The 15,792-nt window shown below is 46.5% G+C and overlaps 1 protein-coding gene across 1 annotated transcript in view; it reads right to left on the reverse strand.

The window, feature by feature from the left end:
- The window catches only part of cercam (cerebral endothelial cell adhesion molecule), a 90,362-nt gene extending 75,545 nt beyond the window's left edge, over positions 1-14,817 (reverse strand). Inside the window, exons 1-2 of the mRNA XM_038782031.1 lie at positions 14,515-14,817; positions 12,715-12,825 (exon numbers count right to left, since the gene is read on the reverse strand). Coding sequence (XP_038637959.1) covers positions 12,715-12,825; positions 14,515-14,735 — 332 coding nt within the window. The 5' untranslated portion in view covers positions 14,736-14,817. The remainder of the gene's footprint in view (positions 1-12,714; positions 12,826-14,514) is intronic.
- Positions 14,818-15,792: the final 975 nt, after the last annotated feature.

Raw genomic sequence — 15,792 nt, forward strand, 5'->3', positions numbered from 1 at the left:
AGTGTGGCCTGAATCTCCCTATTTAAAAGCTGCTCCATCACTGACAATGTTACTGGACTATTCATCCAGTTTTCCTGCTGCACAGGAGGTTACAGTGCGTGAACAGCACTTAGTGCTTCAATAAGGGTGGATAAACACAAGAGCCAGGCCACAGCCACAGAGGCCCTTGCTGAATGGTGGAAGACATCCAATCAGGACATTTTGTGGGAGGGTCTGCAATGAGATGAAGACAGAACGAAGAATGAGTGAAGGCAAGAGAGATGGAGAGGAGTGAGGATAGAGGAAAAGGATGCAGAACGGAGAGAGAGAGACCCAAGAGGGGTAAATAACATTAGTAATAATCTTTATTGTCACAAGTAGGCTTACATTAACACTGCAATGTAAAATCCCCTAGTTGTCACCCTCCGGCTCCTGTTCAGGTACACAGAGGGAGAATTCAGAATGTCCAAATTACTTAACAGCACGTCTTTCGGGACTTGTGGGCGGAAACTGGAGCACCCGGAGGAAACCCACGCAGACACGGGGAGAACTCTGCACAGGCAGTGACCCAAGCCGGGAATCGGACCTGGGAGCCATGAAGCAACAGCGCTAACCACTGTGCTGCCATTCCACCCTCAAGAAGGGATGGAGAGGAGGAAAGGTGATAGGAAAGAAAAGGGGAAAGAGAGAAAAGAAGAGCAAAAAGGAAAGACAAAGAGAGACAGAAGACAGGAAACGAAGAGTCATACAGAGCAACCAGAGAGAGAACACGAGAGAAAAGCAGACAGAGAACAGAACCAAGATGAGAGGGAGGTTCTGTGGCAGCTGGAAGCTCTCTTTCTGGTCTTGTAAACCCGTAGTTGTCAGATGTCTTTGTTTTGTTTCACAAGAGTAAATATTAATATTTGAAACATATTTTCCAGAGCCCTGTGGTTAATGCATGATTAGAAGGCAAATTAAAATGGTCACCACGCCACACTCCCCACCCCGGCTCCCAAACACTGGTAGACATCAGCCCCAGGTCTACAGGACCAGGTTACCATTCAGGTACGAGGACTTGGCAGAAGTCTGGTGGTTGCTGAGTAACAATGAATAACCAAGGATAAAACAGAAAGCGCTCAAACGGCTCTGCAGATAAATCCCAGCAATGCACTATCCCCGGCAATTGACAAGATTCCGCACTTGGGCGCACAACGTAATTACAAACACTGTCAAAATCCACTTCCACTCACTCATTTTAAACCCTGAAGATGAGAAAATAATCAGCATTTGATGGCGCAAGTTCCAAACTGGGAAATCTGGATGCAGATGAGATGATCCTGAGCAAGAGCACGAGTGTAAATAATATTAGCTTCTTAAAGTGCCCTGGGGAAGTGCGGAATCGGGTGACTGAAAGGTTAGAATTCAAGATAGTCACACACACATGTGCACACACGAGAGGGAAAGGCTCATGGGAGAACACCGGAGTCAATGTTGAATACGATGTCAGCAGCGGAGGTTCAAATGAGTCAAAATTAAGATAGGTGAAGCTTGAGAGGCTGGGAAACTTGGAGAATTGGAGATGAGATGTAATGAAAGATTTGATAAGATTTTTGCTGACACGAGATGTTGCTTGTCCTCTATGAGCTCAGCTATAATCTTTGTTTTTATAAATTTAGAATACCCAATTATTATTTTTTTCCAATTAAGGGGCAATTTAGCGCGGCCAATCCACCTACCCTGCACATCTTTGGGTTGTGGGGGTGAAACCCACGCAGACATGGGGAGAATGTGCAAACTCCACACGGACATTTACCCAGGGCCGGGATTCGAACCCGGGTCCTCAGCGCCGCAGTCCCAGTGCTAACCACTGCGCCACATGCCGCCCGTGAGCTGAGCTATAATGTTGCTCATCAATGGGTTGAGTCCGAGTTGGGGATGTTATTTCTCTCACTGTAAAAGTTAATAAAACAGGGGAGAGTGTGGATCTGTACATGGGAAACAATCTTTATTGTTCTTCTGCTGCACCATCAAGGGCCAAGTCTCCTCAGAGCAACACCCACTGTAAGCTTACACCCATCCCTCATGGTGAAATGCCTGATCATTCCCCGTTACCCCCAACAGTATCCAAAACCCCAACCCAACCCAAACTTGATTCGGCCTGACCCCACTCCATCCTTAACCAACGCAACCCTCCTCCAACTCAATCCAATCCTATCTACCACCCTTTCTACAGCCCTACCCTACCCAACACAAATCTAACCTAACCCAACCCTATTCAACACAACCTCACCTTATCCAACCCTACCATAATCCATCCTACCCAAACCCAATCCAACCTTATTCGACCCAAACCATCCCATCTAACCCAACCCATCTCTGTCCAACCTAATCCACTCCAACCCAACTCTACACAAACCAACTCCACCCTATATTACCCAATTCTACCCCAATCCAACTCAACCCTACTCTGAACTACCCAACATGATTCTACTCACCCTAATCCTACTCTTCCCTATTCCACCCTCCAATTCTATCCCAATCCAACCCAACCCTGCCCAACGCTTCTCTATCCTACCCAACCCAATTTTACTCAACCCAACCCAAAACCTGCCTCACCAATTCCACCCAAGTCAACAGTGATATTGCCCAGTTTGGAATTCTTGGAACCCAAACACTGCCATGGTAACGAGCTCCATCCATTGCTTGAGTGTGTGGTACTGCCCGCATTAACTCGATAAATAATGCAATTTATAATCTGTAATAAGAAGCATTGGCTTCTGCAGACTTTGCCCTATAAAGAATTAACAAAATAAATTGGTATTATGGCAACAATGAAAATTGGTATTATGGCATCAACTTTTTCCAACATGACTGTTTTGAAAACTACTAGTAGAAAATGAAGCGAATCAGCCACATTAAAAAGAGCAGTACAATCAGGGTTTTAAAGACTGCCAGTGGAATATTAAACATCATGTTCAAACACAAATTGACAGCTGGAAAAAGGCTAGGCAGAAAGAACTAGTCATGATCTTTTCCCTATCGACCCGGTCTCCCACTTAATTGACTGGGAACAGTAACATTCCTCATGCTGCCGACATGATGCAGGACTAGTGTGTCCAACTGAGATTACGCAGGGGAACAACAAAGCCAGTTGAGATTACATTTGACGGGACATTGGTAAATGTACAGGAGAAGGACTTAACCAGCCATTCCGATAATGCACAGGTTTAATTAGAGAGCCTGTCTGAGAGTACACACGGGACTCAGGATAAGCATGAGGTTAGACCAAAGTCTGCTGGAGAAATATTGTGAGATTCCACAGTGTACAAGCGCAAGGTTACACAGAGGAGTCTGGTGAATGAATTAATATGGGGTTAGGCTGGACATTGTCTGACAATTTTGAAACTACACAGGGAAGACAGTACATCTGTCTGATTAGATATTGCCAGTGGAATCGTGTTGGGATGTTCATTAACACACAAGTGAAGCCTCTGCATATTCACCGGTCTCGCAAATCAATCGACGGTGAAATTACTGCAGGCAAAGAGGCCAGAGAGCTCAGGCAGTGCATGTCAGTGTTTACCTTCCACATACACAGTAAACCTAATCTCACCTGCCCTGTTCTTACATGTATTATTCCCCTTTCCTTCAAGCATCTATTCCATCCAACCTATTCTTACATGTTGACAAGATCTATGTTGTTCAATCTTTGATTCTGACAGTGCATTCCACATCTCTCCATGTACAAATGTTTCTGCTCTCAGACCAGAATCTTTTAGATCTGTGTTCTTTGAGCAATAGGTCTGGAGTGTTTGAAAGCGGGGAATGTTTTTGCTGAAATGCCTGCGTTATGTCTACCAGACACAGTAAGAAACACCCAGATTTTTTCTGTGAAGGAATTCTACCGAACATGTGGAAAACGTCATTAGCATTCCCCCCATTACCAGGTTTGACTACATCCTAATGTTTCTAAGTCTCCTTGGCAGGAATGAAAGTGACCCGCAGGTTGTGATGAGTTTCTGTTGGGACACAACAATCATATCAGCCAGCATTCCCGCTCCCGACCTCCAGCGAGTGATACATTCCCGGAAAATGTGGACGTACTGATCATCAGCGAAAGGTGTGTTCAGCAGTGAAGCCCCCCCCCCCCCCCCCCCCCCCCCCCACAGTTGACTAACCCCATCAATAAGAAGCCTTACAACACCAGGTTAAAGTCCAACAGGTTTCTTTCAAACACTAGCTTTCGGAGCACTGCTCCTTCCTTCACCTGACGATGGAGCAGTGCTCCGAAAGCTAGTGTTTGAAGCAAACCTGTTGGACTTTAACCTGGTGTTGTAAGACTTCTTACTGTGCTCACCCCAGTCCAACGCCAGCATCTCCAATCATAATCCCATCAACGCTTACTACTGAGGCCCCCAGGTGCTCACACCACACTTGGATCATGAGAATTGCACTAGGGCACCCAGGGTAGGGGGTATCCTGGCATCGATTAGGTTACGGCATTTGTTGTCACGTTACCACATTGTTTAGGTCGCTTTCTGCCGATCAAATCACGTTTTGTAACTATATCATCACTTTCCTTTGCGTTGCTGACATCCATTCTCCGCGAGAATACCAATGCCATGTCAACTCACAGGAAACCACAGTTCAGGCTAACTGGCCAGGGTGAGGTAGCAGAGGGCAACTACTGACCATGGACCATACCGTCCCCTGTAAAGTTCAGCTCCCCCATGGGTAAAGAAAAGGAAAAAGAAAGGAAACTCTTTAAATGTATAAAGGGAGTAATATAATCACAGAATCCGAGAATACAATTAATCCCTGCTCTGTCTCATTAGATTGTAAATTTGGGGGATTTTTTGTTAGAGATATTAGTTTCAAATAGGTAGTTATACTGTGCATTTTAAAAAAACAGTCTTATTAGATGAATTCTGAAAAACAAGCTTTGTGTTGGAAAATTATCTGAAGCTATTATTGTATTTCACTGGCATGCAGCCTGCTTCTGTTAAATGGGATGCTTGTAATTAGATTATAATCAGATCAAATTCACTTGGCTACATTGCCTCGTGTTGCAGAACAATAATGACTTATCCCTCTTTAACTTTAAAGTGCATGTTACATCCAAGAGCTCCATTTCCATCGCAGCCAAATACATGTCACACGCTTTCAAATGGGCTCACCAAACACTAATCAAGTTTGCGAACTCGAATATCCCTCCCCAATATCAGGGTGTCGTAACCAACTGAAGCACCCCAATCATGTATCTCTGTGGAACCAATATTTCTGGCATAAAAGAGGTCAATCCCCATGTTGGTTCACTGCCACTACTTACCACATAAAGGTATAAATTTCAGGTTACAAGGGATTTTTCAGAAACTAGAGAGCATGGATATACCATAATCTATCCTCCAGCCACAGAGAGACATTTTGTACCTTTAACTCTCTCCAGTCTATAGTTGACACTCGATTCTATTTTGCCATACAGCTGTGGCTCAGTGGATGGCACTCTCACCCCCTGAGACAGAAGCTTACTGGTTCAAGTCCCACTGCAGGGACTTCACCTTTAAGACTGACACAAGTGAAAGGGGTGCATTGGCAGAGGCACTGGGTGGGTCCGCAGGATCCTTGGCATTATTTGGAGGGAGAGATGGGGATTTCTCACCAGTGCCTTGGCCAACATTTTCCCCTCAATCACCATCCTTAGAACAGACTATCTGGTCACTATCACATTACAGTGCTGGTTTGAACATCAGTCATTGTTGTAATGAGCTGTTTTTATTTTCTTCATTCTATCATGGGATGTGGGCAACTTTGTTGCCCTCCCTAATGACCCTTGAACTGAATGGTTTGCTGTTGTGTTCTGCTCTCTCCGCTGATGCAATGATATAGACAGAACATCTGGCTGTGTAACTGGAACGATCATTTATTGGCAAACAGGTGGAAAGATGTCTCACACATTACTATACAGACAGAGTTACCGGAATTCACCTGGAGATACTCGAAGTGCGACTAACCTGTTATACGTCCTACTACCAACTGGCGGGTCACTCCAGTCACGTGACGGATGTCTGACGCCACCTGCTGGCTGGAGGTCATACTGATACTTCTGGGCACTTATATGCAACTGTATACATTTATGTGTGCATGCATATCACCACAGTTCGCTGGGCCATTGAAGAGGGCAGCATAGAGCCAACTACATTGCTGCAGGATCTGAAGTCACATGTAGGTCAGACCAGGTAAGGATGGCAGATTTCCTTCCCTAAACGGCATTAGTGAACCAGATTAGTTTTTCTAACAATCGAAGATAGTTTCACAGCCACCATTACTGTGACTAGCTTTATATTCCAGGTATTAATTGAATTGCATAATATCACTTGAACAATAACCTGGAGGTCTTGACCTAATCTTCTGGAGACATGGGTTCAAACCCCACCATAGCAGCTGGTGGAATTTAAATTAAATGAATAAATCTGGAATATAAAATTATTCTTAGTAATGGTGACCGTGAAACTATCATCGATTGTAGCAAAAACCCATCTGGTTCACCAATGTCCTTTAGAGAAGGAAATCTGCTGCCTTACACGCTCTGGCCTACAGGGGACTCCAGACCCACGACAATGTGGTTGACTATTAACTGCCCCCTGAAATGGCCACTCAGTTCAAGGGCAATTGAAGATGGGCAACAAATGGTGGTCATACCATCAATGCCCACATCCTACGAAAAAACATATACTTTTTAATTCCATCAGCTACCATGGTGGACATTACCCTGGGCCTGTCGATTAATGACCCAGTGATATTACCACCATGTCATTATCTCTCCCCAAATTTATGAAAGATTCATAGAATTTACAGTGCAGAAGGAGGCCATTCGGCCCATCGAGTCTGCACCGGCTCTTGGAAAGAGCACCCTACCCAAGGTCAACACCTCCACCCTATCCCCATAACCCAGTAACCCCACCCAACACTAAGGGCAATTTATCATGGCCAATCCACCTAACCTGCACATCTTTGGACTGTGGGAGGAAACCGGAGCCCCGGAGGAAACCCACGCACACACGGGGAGGACGTGCAGACTCCGCACAGACAGTGACCCAAGCCGGAATCGAACCTGGGACCCTGGAACTGTGAAGCAATTGTGCTAGCCACAATGCTACTGTGCTGCCCTGATGTATTACAGATATCTGAATTGATACAATGCAGCAACTTGCATATTTATAGAGTGCCAATTAATATAGTCAAAATATCCCAAAACACTTCAAAGGGGCATCATCACTGAAAATGTGACACAGAGTCACAGTCAGAGATATCAGGATAGAGAACCAAAGCCTTGGTCAAAGAGTTAGGTTATAAGGAGTGTCATAAGAGGGTAGTGAGGTGGAGAGGTTAAGAAGTTCCAGAGATTGGTGTTGGGCAACCTGCAGCCTCTGGGGAGTCACACCCGGCCGATCATGTTTCTGCGTGCGGTCCACGAGACATCTTGTTGACCGCTGCCCACCCGCAGGGTCGCCATATTCCGCTGATTTCTGTCCGTGTCATTTTTTTTCTATCGGTTTGACTGAAATGACTCGCACGTAACGCAAAGGCGAGTGAAGTGAGAATTTCTTTCTTCTGAGTACCCAATTATTTTTTACTGTGGCTGGGTTTGCACAGTGGGCTAAACAGCTGGCTTGTAATGCTGAACAAGGCCAGCAGGGCGGGTTCAATTCCCGTACCAGCCTCCCCGAACAGGTGCCGGAATGTGACGACTAGGCGCTTTTCACAGTAACTTAATTGAAGCCTACTCGTGACAATAAGCGATTATTATTATTATTTAGCATGGCCAATCCACCTACCCTGCACATCTTTTCGGTTGTGGGGGTGAGACCCATGCAGACACGGGGAGACTGTGCAAACTCCACACGGACAGTGACCCGGGGCTGGGATGGAACCCGGGTCCTCTGTGCCGTGAGGCAGCAGTGCTAACCACTGCGCCCCCGTGTCGCCCTAGTGCAGTGAGGTGTGTGCTGATTGCTCACAACACTGACTGTGAGAGCTGTGTGCTCCCTCTCTTTCCAATCAAGGCGTAAATATTTATTTTATTTTTACCATTTGAAGTTTGAGAGATCCATAAGCCTCCAATCAAATGAATGCATCATCACTAAAGAAACAAGACACTGAGGGAAATTTTCACTTGCTGGATAAAAATGTGGAGGATTGGGTGAAACGCTTGAGATAGAATCAATTTGATTTACATGCCATTGCACGTGAGACAAAGCTTAACACAGGCACGTAGAGAAAGAGTCAAATTCAACTCAACACAACATGCCTCATTATTTTGTGCCACTCTAATTATTTGTGCTTGTTTCGCGAAAGGCGGAACAGATTTCTTTTGGCCATCTGGAGTGTCAACAAGGCGGGGTCTGTCTTAACCCGCAGGTGACAGGAGCAACCAGAGAGGAAACTGTTCTTTCGTGGGAGAACATACAAATCTCGAAAGCTAGCCCCAAGCTACCCAATCCCCTCAGAGCCTCATTTAACACCAGATGGCTTTCATTAAGGATTTGACATTCACCACAGCCCTGTAGGAGAGGACTAAAGGAAAACTGCCAAGAAAATTAATCCAGTTTGCAGATGTGTGAGCATTCTAACAGACCCCCGGACCCAGCTTTCGATGTATGTACCATGAGAGCTACCTGTCTGTTTGAGTGAGTGGGATCTCCAGGCCTCAGCAGTATTAATGCACAAGTCAATGCCTCAAGCTTGACTCCGATTTGTCTAACCACATACCCTTAGCGCAGTGTGAATCATTGCAGGTCCCTGCAGCGAAATGGTGCCGCCTTGTCACTAACATCCCAGCAAATCTGTCACGGTGGTCTCATGCATTTATTTTTCTCCATGTTAACTTCAAAGCTGTCACACTCAGTAATACTTTCCAAACTTGGATTGTGCCTGGAAGATGGCAGGGAGAGAGGGATGGCAAATTACAACTGGCACATGCCCCATTCATGCTGTTGGCTACCTGGGGTCTTCAGGGCACAAATTGTGGGCGGACAACTTAACCCAGAGTAGGCAGGACGTTTATTAAGGTGTACCGGCCATCTAAATGCAACACCATTTTATGGCCAACGGGTCTGTCTAGTGGGGTCAGGCATTCAGCGATCTAACCAATGGTTGAAGTGACCACTGAGAGCTCAGAAAACGGCCCGAAAATATGTATGTTTTTAAAACACTGATTTTTTTTTTGTTTTAGGACCTGGAGAAGCAAACTTCCTCAGGGGCCATTGCTGGCCACTCAATGTCTCCGCCCTCTGCCCGCCCCTTCTATTTTGCACCCCTCTTTACGGTCTGACCTCCAACTAAGCGCCCGGAAGAGGTCGCTGTATTCTCTACCAGCAAGCTGCCTGTGCGGTATTGCATTGCCAAGGGAGTTTTTTATGCTGGGATCTTGTTGGTGGGGAGTTTAAAGACACTTTAAGACGGGAGTTCGGGGTAAACAGCGCGATAGTTATTATCTCAAAGTCTGTTCAAAATAAGCGGGTTACTTAAAAATAACAAGGAAATGCTTCCTCTTGTCAGGCAATCTAGAAGGAGAGGTCATAGTTTTAGGATAAGGGGTAGAAGATTTAAAACAGAGATGAGGAGAGATTACTTCCCTCAACAGATCGTGAATCTGTAGAGTTCACTATTCCAGAGTGTGGTAGATGCCGGGACTTTGAGTAAAGTTGAGGAGATAGACAGGTTTTTGATTAGTAATGAGTTCAAGGGTTATGGAGAACGGGCAGGAAAGTGGATTCGAGGCCGAGAGGATATTAGCCATGATGGCATTGAATGGCGAAGCAGGCTCGAGAGGCTGAATTGCCTACTCCTGCTCCGAGTCCTTATGCTCTTAAGAAACAAAACAAAAAGACCCAGCTCTTTGCTGAGCGCTATCTTTATGTTGATTATCGTCCCTATATATTGAACAGGACAGCAAAGCTATTTACTGGTACAATCAAACCAAAACAGACAGAGAGTCACTTAATCAGTGTTTGGAAAGTTAAGGTCCTACCAAGGGCTGATTCTCAACCAGTCCCAGTTCGTATTCCAATTCGAGGTCACATGCCAAACAAACCTCAAAACCGGGGAGTCAAACAGATTTTCCCTCAGGATGTTCAGCAGACTTCCGCCACCTCTGTTCAGCCGGCAGGCACTCTGAAAACCCCCTTCCGTTCAAGCCCCTCGTTTTTTTTTATACCTGCTCCTGCTCACCTGTGTCTGTTCCTGCTTCAGTGAGATGCCTTCTGGGAAATGTAGTGCATGTGACGTGCTGTGTAGTTCTGGCCGAGAGGAAGTGAAGCAGAGGTGCAGGGAGGTACCGTCCCTGCCACAACTCTTGCCCAATGCTGTGTTGAGGCATTCGAGAACTAGCAGCTCATCCACAATATTTAGATGTCATCTCATCAGATCCATTAGACCATAAGACCATAAGACATAGGAGCAGAATTAGGCCATTCGGCCCATTGAGTCTGCTCCGCCATTCAATCATGGCTGATATTTTTCTCATCCCCATTCTCCTGCCTTCTCCCCATAACCCCTGATCCCCTTATTAATCAAGAACCTATCTATCTCTGTCTTAAAGACAGTCAGTGAATTGGCCTTCTGCATCAGAGTTCCACAGATTCACCACCCTCTGGCTGAAGAAATTCCTCCTCATCTCTGTTTTAAAGGATCGTCCCTTTAGTCTGAGATGGTGTCCTCTGGTTCTAGTCATTGGGTTGGGATAGGCACTGGCCATCGCCCGCACGGAGTGTCCTCCTTCGAAAATCATCCCAGTGTTTTCAACAGAATCACAGAATTGTTATGGCAGAAGGAGGCCATTTGGCCCATCGTGTCTGCACCAGCTCTCCAGTACGTGCATCATGACTTAGAGGTGATCCCCTGCCTTTCCCCCGCACCCCTGCACATTGTTTCTATTCAAGCTGTGAGATTTAAGCATTAGTTACAGGTCTTTATGTCAGAGGTGGCAACTACCTGAATTGATGAATTAAGATATTCAAGTGTTATTAAAGATTATCGGCAAAAAGGTCCTTCGAACAATGAGTACTCGAACAATGAATTGAAGAACTGTCAGTAACTATGGAGCTGCATTAATTGTCAGGCATGGCTCTCTAATCATACTCACAATAATAATAATCTTTATTGTCACAAGTAGGCTTACATTGCAATGAAGTTACTGTGAAAAGCCCCTAATCGCCACACTCCGGCGCCTGTTTGGGCACACTGAGGGAGAATTTAGAATGCCCAAATTACCTAACAGCATGTCTTTGGAAAGTGGAACACCCGGAGTAAACCGAATGCAGACACAGTGAGAACGTGCAGACTCCACACAGGCAGTGACCCAGCCGGGAATCGAACCTGGGACCCTGGTGCTGTGAAGCCACAGTGCTAACCACTGTGCCACCATGCATGCCTCTGAGCCAGAAAGTTGTGGGTTCAAGGCCCACTTCACACATAGAACATAGAACATTACAGCGCAGTACAGGCCCTTCGGCCCTCGATGTTGCGCCGTCCTGTGAAACCCCTCTAAAGTCCCTCTACACTATTCCCTTATCGTCCATATGCCTATTCAATGACCATTTGAATGTGTTTAGTGTTGGCGAGTCCACTACTGTTGCAGGCAGGGCATTCCACGCCCTTACTACTCTCTGAGTAAAGAACCTACCTCTGACATCTGTCCTATATCTATCTCCCCTCAATTTAAAGCTATGTCCCCTCATGCTGGACATCACCATCCGAGGAAAAAGGCTTTCACTGTCCACCCTATCTAATCCTCTGATCATCTTGTACATTTGAGAACTTAAACCAGGCCAATATCTCAGTGCAGTATTGAGAGTGTGCTGCAGTGTCAGAGGTTCTGCTCTTTGGTTGCACACGGGCCCTGTCTGCACTCTCCTCACCTGTCCGAAGGAGCTATGCCTTCAATGAAATAGTGAAGAGCTCTCCGAGTAATCGTGGCCAATATACATCTGTCAGCCATTAAGTGAAAGAGATTATCTGATCGCTACCGCATGGCTGTGTGTGTGGAATCTTGCTGTGCGCAAATTGTTTCCCACGTTACAACAGTGACCACACTTCAAAAAATGGTTGGAAAGCTCTTTGTGGTGTCCTGGTGGAGCAGACACTGCTATATAAATGTCAACCGTTTATTTCTTTAACTTACGGTGAGCTCAGGAGAGGGCAACGCTTAAGTGGTAAAGAATATAAAACAAAAGAAGGAAAACGTGTACAGGAATTTACATTGAAGCTAATATCAGAGGTTACACCACAGACAGCAAGGTGTCTAAGTCACCGACAGTGACTATCCACTACAACAAATCATTAGGAACACATTCTACTGGGTCACTGTCCGTGTGGAGTTTGCACGTTCTCCCCGTGTCTGCGTGGGTTTCGCCCCCACAACCCAAAAAAAATGTGCAGAGTAGGTGGATTGGCCACGCTAAATTGCCCCTTAATTGGAAAAAATAATTGGGTAATCTAAATTTATAAAAAAAAAGGAACACATTCTACCATTAGAGCATTGACTTTCCGTTAATCAGGCCATGATTTACACTGATACCAAGGAGCAATTCGACAGGGTCCTCCAAGGAACCTTAACCACGTTCGCAGGAATGCTCGGTATATCTGAAGGGATTGGGTCCGTCCAGGTAGCAGGCACAGAGATTCAAACACACTTTGCGGCTCTCCCACAATGATTAACTCTTCACCGTGTGGAGAGGGGGTATAGATACTCACTTTGGTTCGTCCAGCGGGCGCCACTCCACGTAGTGGTAAAGCCTCTGCACACTGGTCAGCCATTCTCTCAGGACGGCGCTCGTGTTGTCTATATTATGGTCCGTTGCTGCCCTGGAGAAAAAAACGTTAAATCTGAGTGACGCAATGACTGTACCTCATGCAGCGCGAGGGCCATGGCCAGGTACCAATGCCTGGTTTATTTCCCAATTAACAGCCGCCGTGCCATTTCTGAGAGAGGTGAAAAGTCACACTATAAACCTAAATTCTGGCTAAAATATCCCTTAAGGTAGGAAACCTTCCATCTTTTCCTCGTTTGGACTCTGCGACTCCAGTTCAATGTCAACGTGACTGACCCCAACAGCTGTCTGAAGCCCCGCAAACCCTCTATGATACCAACACCCCTCCAATTCAGGGCCTCCTGCACATCTTCAGTCTTAGTCATTCCACCAAGTGACGGTGCCTTTAGCTGTCCTGGCCCCAGGCACCGAAAATCCCTCCTTCAACCTAATCTTCACTTTACCCCTCTCTCCTCCTCTCAGATGTATCTTAAAACCCCTCTCTTGCCCCACCGCCGTATCTGTCAAACTTTACTTTGACAATCACTCCTGTGAAGTGCCAGCGGGGTGTTTTACTATGCTAAAGGCGCTATATAAATGCAAGTTGTTCAAGTGGCCTCGAAAGCCACTCAAATCTATCAAACCGTTTGGAATGGAGGGGGGGGGGGGTCAAGAATCATCTTCTAGGGGAAACTGGGGATGCGATATAAATACCAGCCTCACCAGCGAGCCCACAACCCGGAGCCAAATTTGAAAACAGCAAAGTAAAATGAATTTTGGTGAGAATGGGGGTTTGTCGGACAGAAGTACCTCAGGTCACCAAGATATTTGACTCAAGTGTAAAAACTACTGAAATTCCCGCAATCTTTCAAATGTAATGTTTTTCAAAAATGGGTGTTGCTGCAAAAACAAGGGGATTTCAGACCCTCAAACATTTAGCTCCTAGACGTCAGTAATTTTGATGATCAAATTGCTAAACAGACAAAATCCAGATTACGTAAGGTATCTCCCTCCCATCCAGTATAAACCTACACTTGGCAGCTACTGCCCTGGAAACCAATACTCCGTTTATTGAGAGTTTAAGGAAATAGACAGTATTTAAAACTGCGACTACTCCACTTCAGTCCCCTCCCTACGCTAAATCTTTCAGTCCAAGGTTCTGGAGTATTCTTGTTAAAGATTCCACGTGCAGAGTGTGCAGATTTCACCTGCACACCTCTCAGATTATCGTGCCCGTGCCACATTCTGCCATGATGGCCAGCACTCGGGTCTTGATGCCCGAGGTTGGCAGATTGCCTGGAGGTGTCCATCCCACCCCAAAAAGTTGCACAGCAGGAGTTCACTGGACGATAACCAGGAATTAAGATTCTTTGAACAATCTCTTCCCCCTTCCCAACTCAGGCACATGGTGATGACCCCCACCACCCCCCAAACAACGAGCCACTCCAAAGCAACCCCCCACCCCCACCCCCAACATAACCACCCACATGTATCATTTAGACATGGGGTGAGGTAGAGAGGGTGTTGAGAGCAGGAGTTCTCTGAAAGACAGACATCTCCTGCACTAACCAGACTTTAGCGAGGAGTTTGAACGGAGGGGCGGGCGATCTCAGCCAGGGGCAAAAGAAGCCAGATTTGCAAACAAGGGAAAGTTGTCCCATCCCTTTGCAGCGAGACCAGACTTGCCTATGCAGGAGTTTCAGAATAAACCATGCACACACACACACACATACACTCCAATTACCAAATGGAGATTCTGTCCTTGGGGTAGTCCAGTCTCTCGATGGCCCCCAGGTAGTAATGCAGACTGTGTGCCGTGTTCCTGGCTATGATCGCCACCAGCACGGTCGGTCGCTGCAGCGGGGACTCGCTCGGTTGCCTCTCCTCGGAGAAGTAGGTGCCAACCGCGGAGGGTCGCCCCAGAATGGCCAGGACCAGCACAGCCCCCACCACTGACATCCTCATCTGCGCCTGAATACAGATATTGCCTTTCCCCCAGCCCTCCTCCCTCAGCGACGACACTCACTTCCTCGGGATGTGGACGCGTCAGCAACTTGGGGAAGGGGAGGGGAGGGGTGGAGGGAGAGAAAGTTGTTGAAAAGTTTCCAACAAAAAAAAAGTTGGTGCCGAGGCTGAGCGTTGGCAGGACTGGGGGGGGGGGGGGGGGGGGAGAACATTTCGGATAAAACATGGCCCAAGGCGGGATGTATGGCTGTGGGGACAGGAAATTGTTAGAAATTGGGGAGGGAAATGAAAAAGAGACAACACGTTTAAATAATAGTTTAAAGTTCCCATTGAAAGGAGAGAGGAGAGGGGTTTCTGCAGCTTTTGAAATATGTTGTTCTGTGTATAAAGGTTAAAACACAATGTGGTTTGAATTTGAAAAGCGACCCCCTCCAGCTGAATGGGTAAATATGTTGCTCTGAGTTTACAGGGATGAAAACCGTAAATTAGATCCATATTTATGTTGAGTAAGCTGACTTCAGATAGTGGGGCGTGGTATCTCTGTGGGTGGGGGGGGGGGGGGGGGGGGGGGGGCAGGATCCTTATCCCTTGATTCCTGCTTGAAAAATAGAGTTGTGCTTGACTGTGATGCCACCCCCAGTCGAATAGTCGACCCTTATTGTCCAAAATTGCCCTTAATGTTGGGTGGGGTTACTGGGTTATGGGGATAGGGTGGAGGTGTTGACCTTGGGTAGGGTGCTCTTTCCAAGAGCCGGTGCAGACTCGATGGGCCAAATGGTCTCCTTCTGCACCGTAAATTCTATATTCAGTTTCCCGGGCTCGCCTGTTTGGATGGGCCACTCGGCCCAGGGAGACTGCATATTAGCCTTGTGAATTGTCAGAACACCAGGGCAGATTTCAAACTAAATCTGCACCTCTCTTGCATCTGGATGTCCAAAGAACCGGCAATAAAGTGCACTGTTTGCTGTCCGCTCCCCCCTCCCCACTTCCTGAGGATATTCAGTGACAGATTCTGATACCCTGGCCCATCGCCAAGAATGTTTAGTCACAGTGGTCA

Source organism: Scyliorhinus canicula, chromosome 21 (assembly GCF_902713615.1).
Source record: "Scyliorhinus canicula chromosome 21, sScyCan1.1, whole genome shotgun sequence".
NCBI classification, from domain to species: Eukaryota; Metazoa; Chordata; class Chondrichthyes; order Carcharhiniformes; family Scyliorhinidae; genus Scyliorhinus; species Scyliorhinus canicula.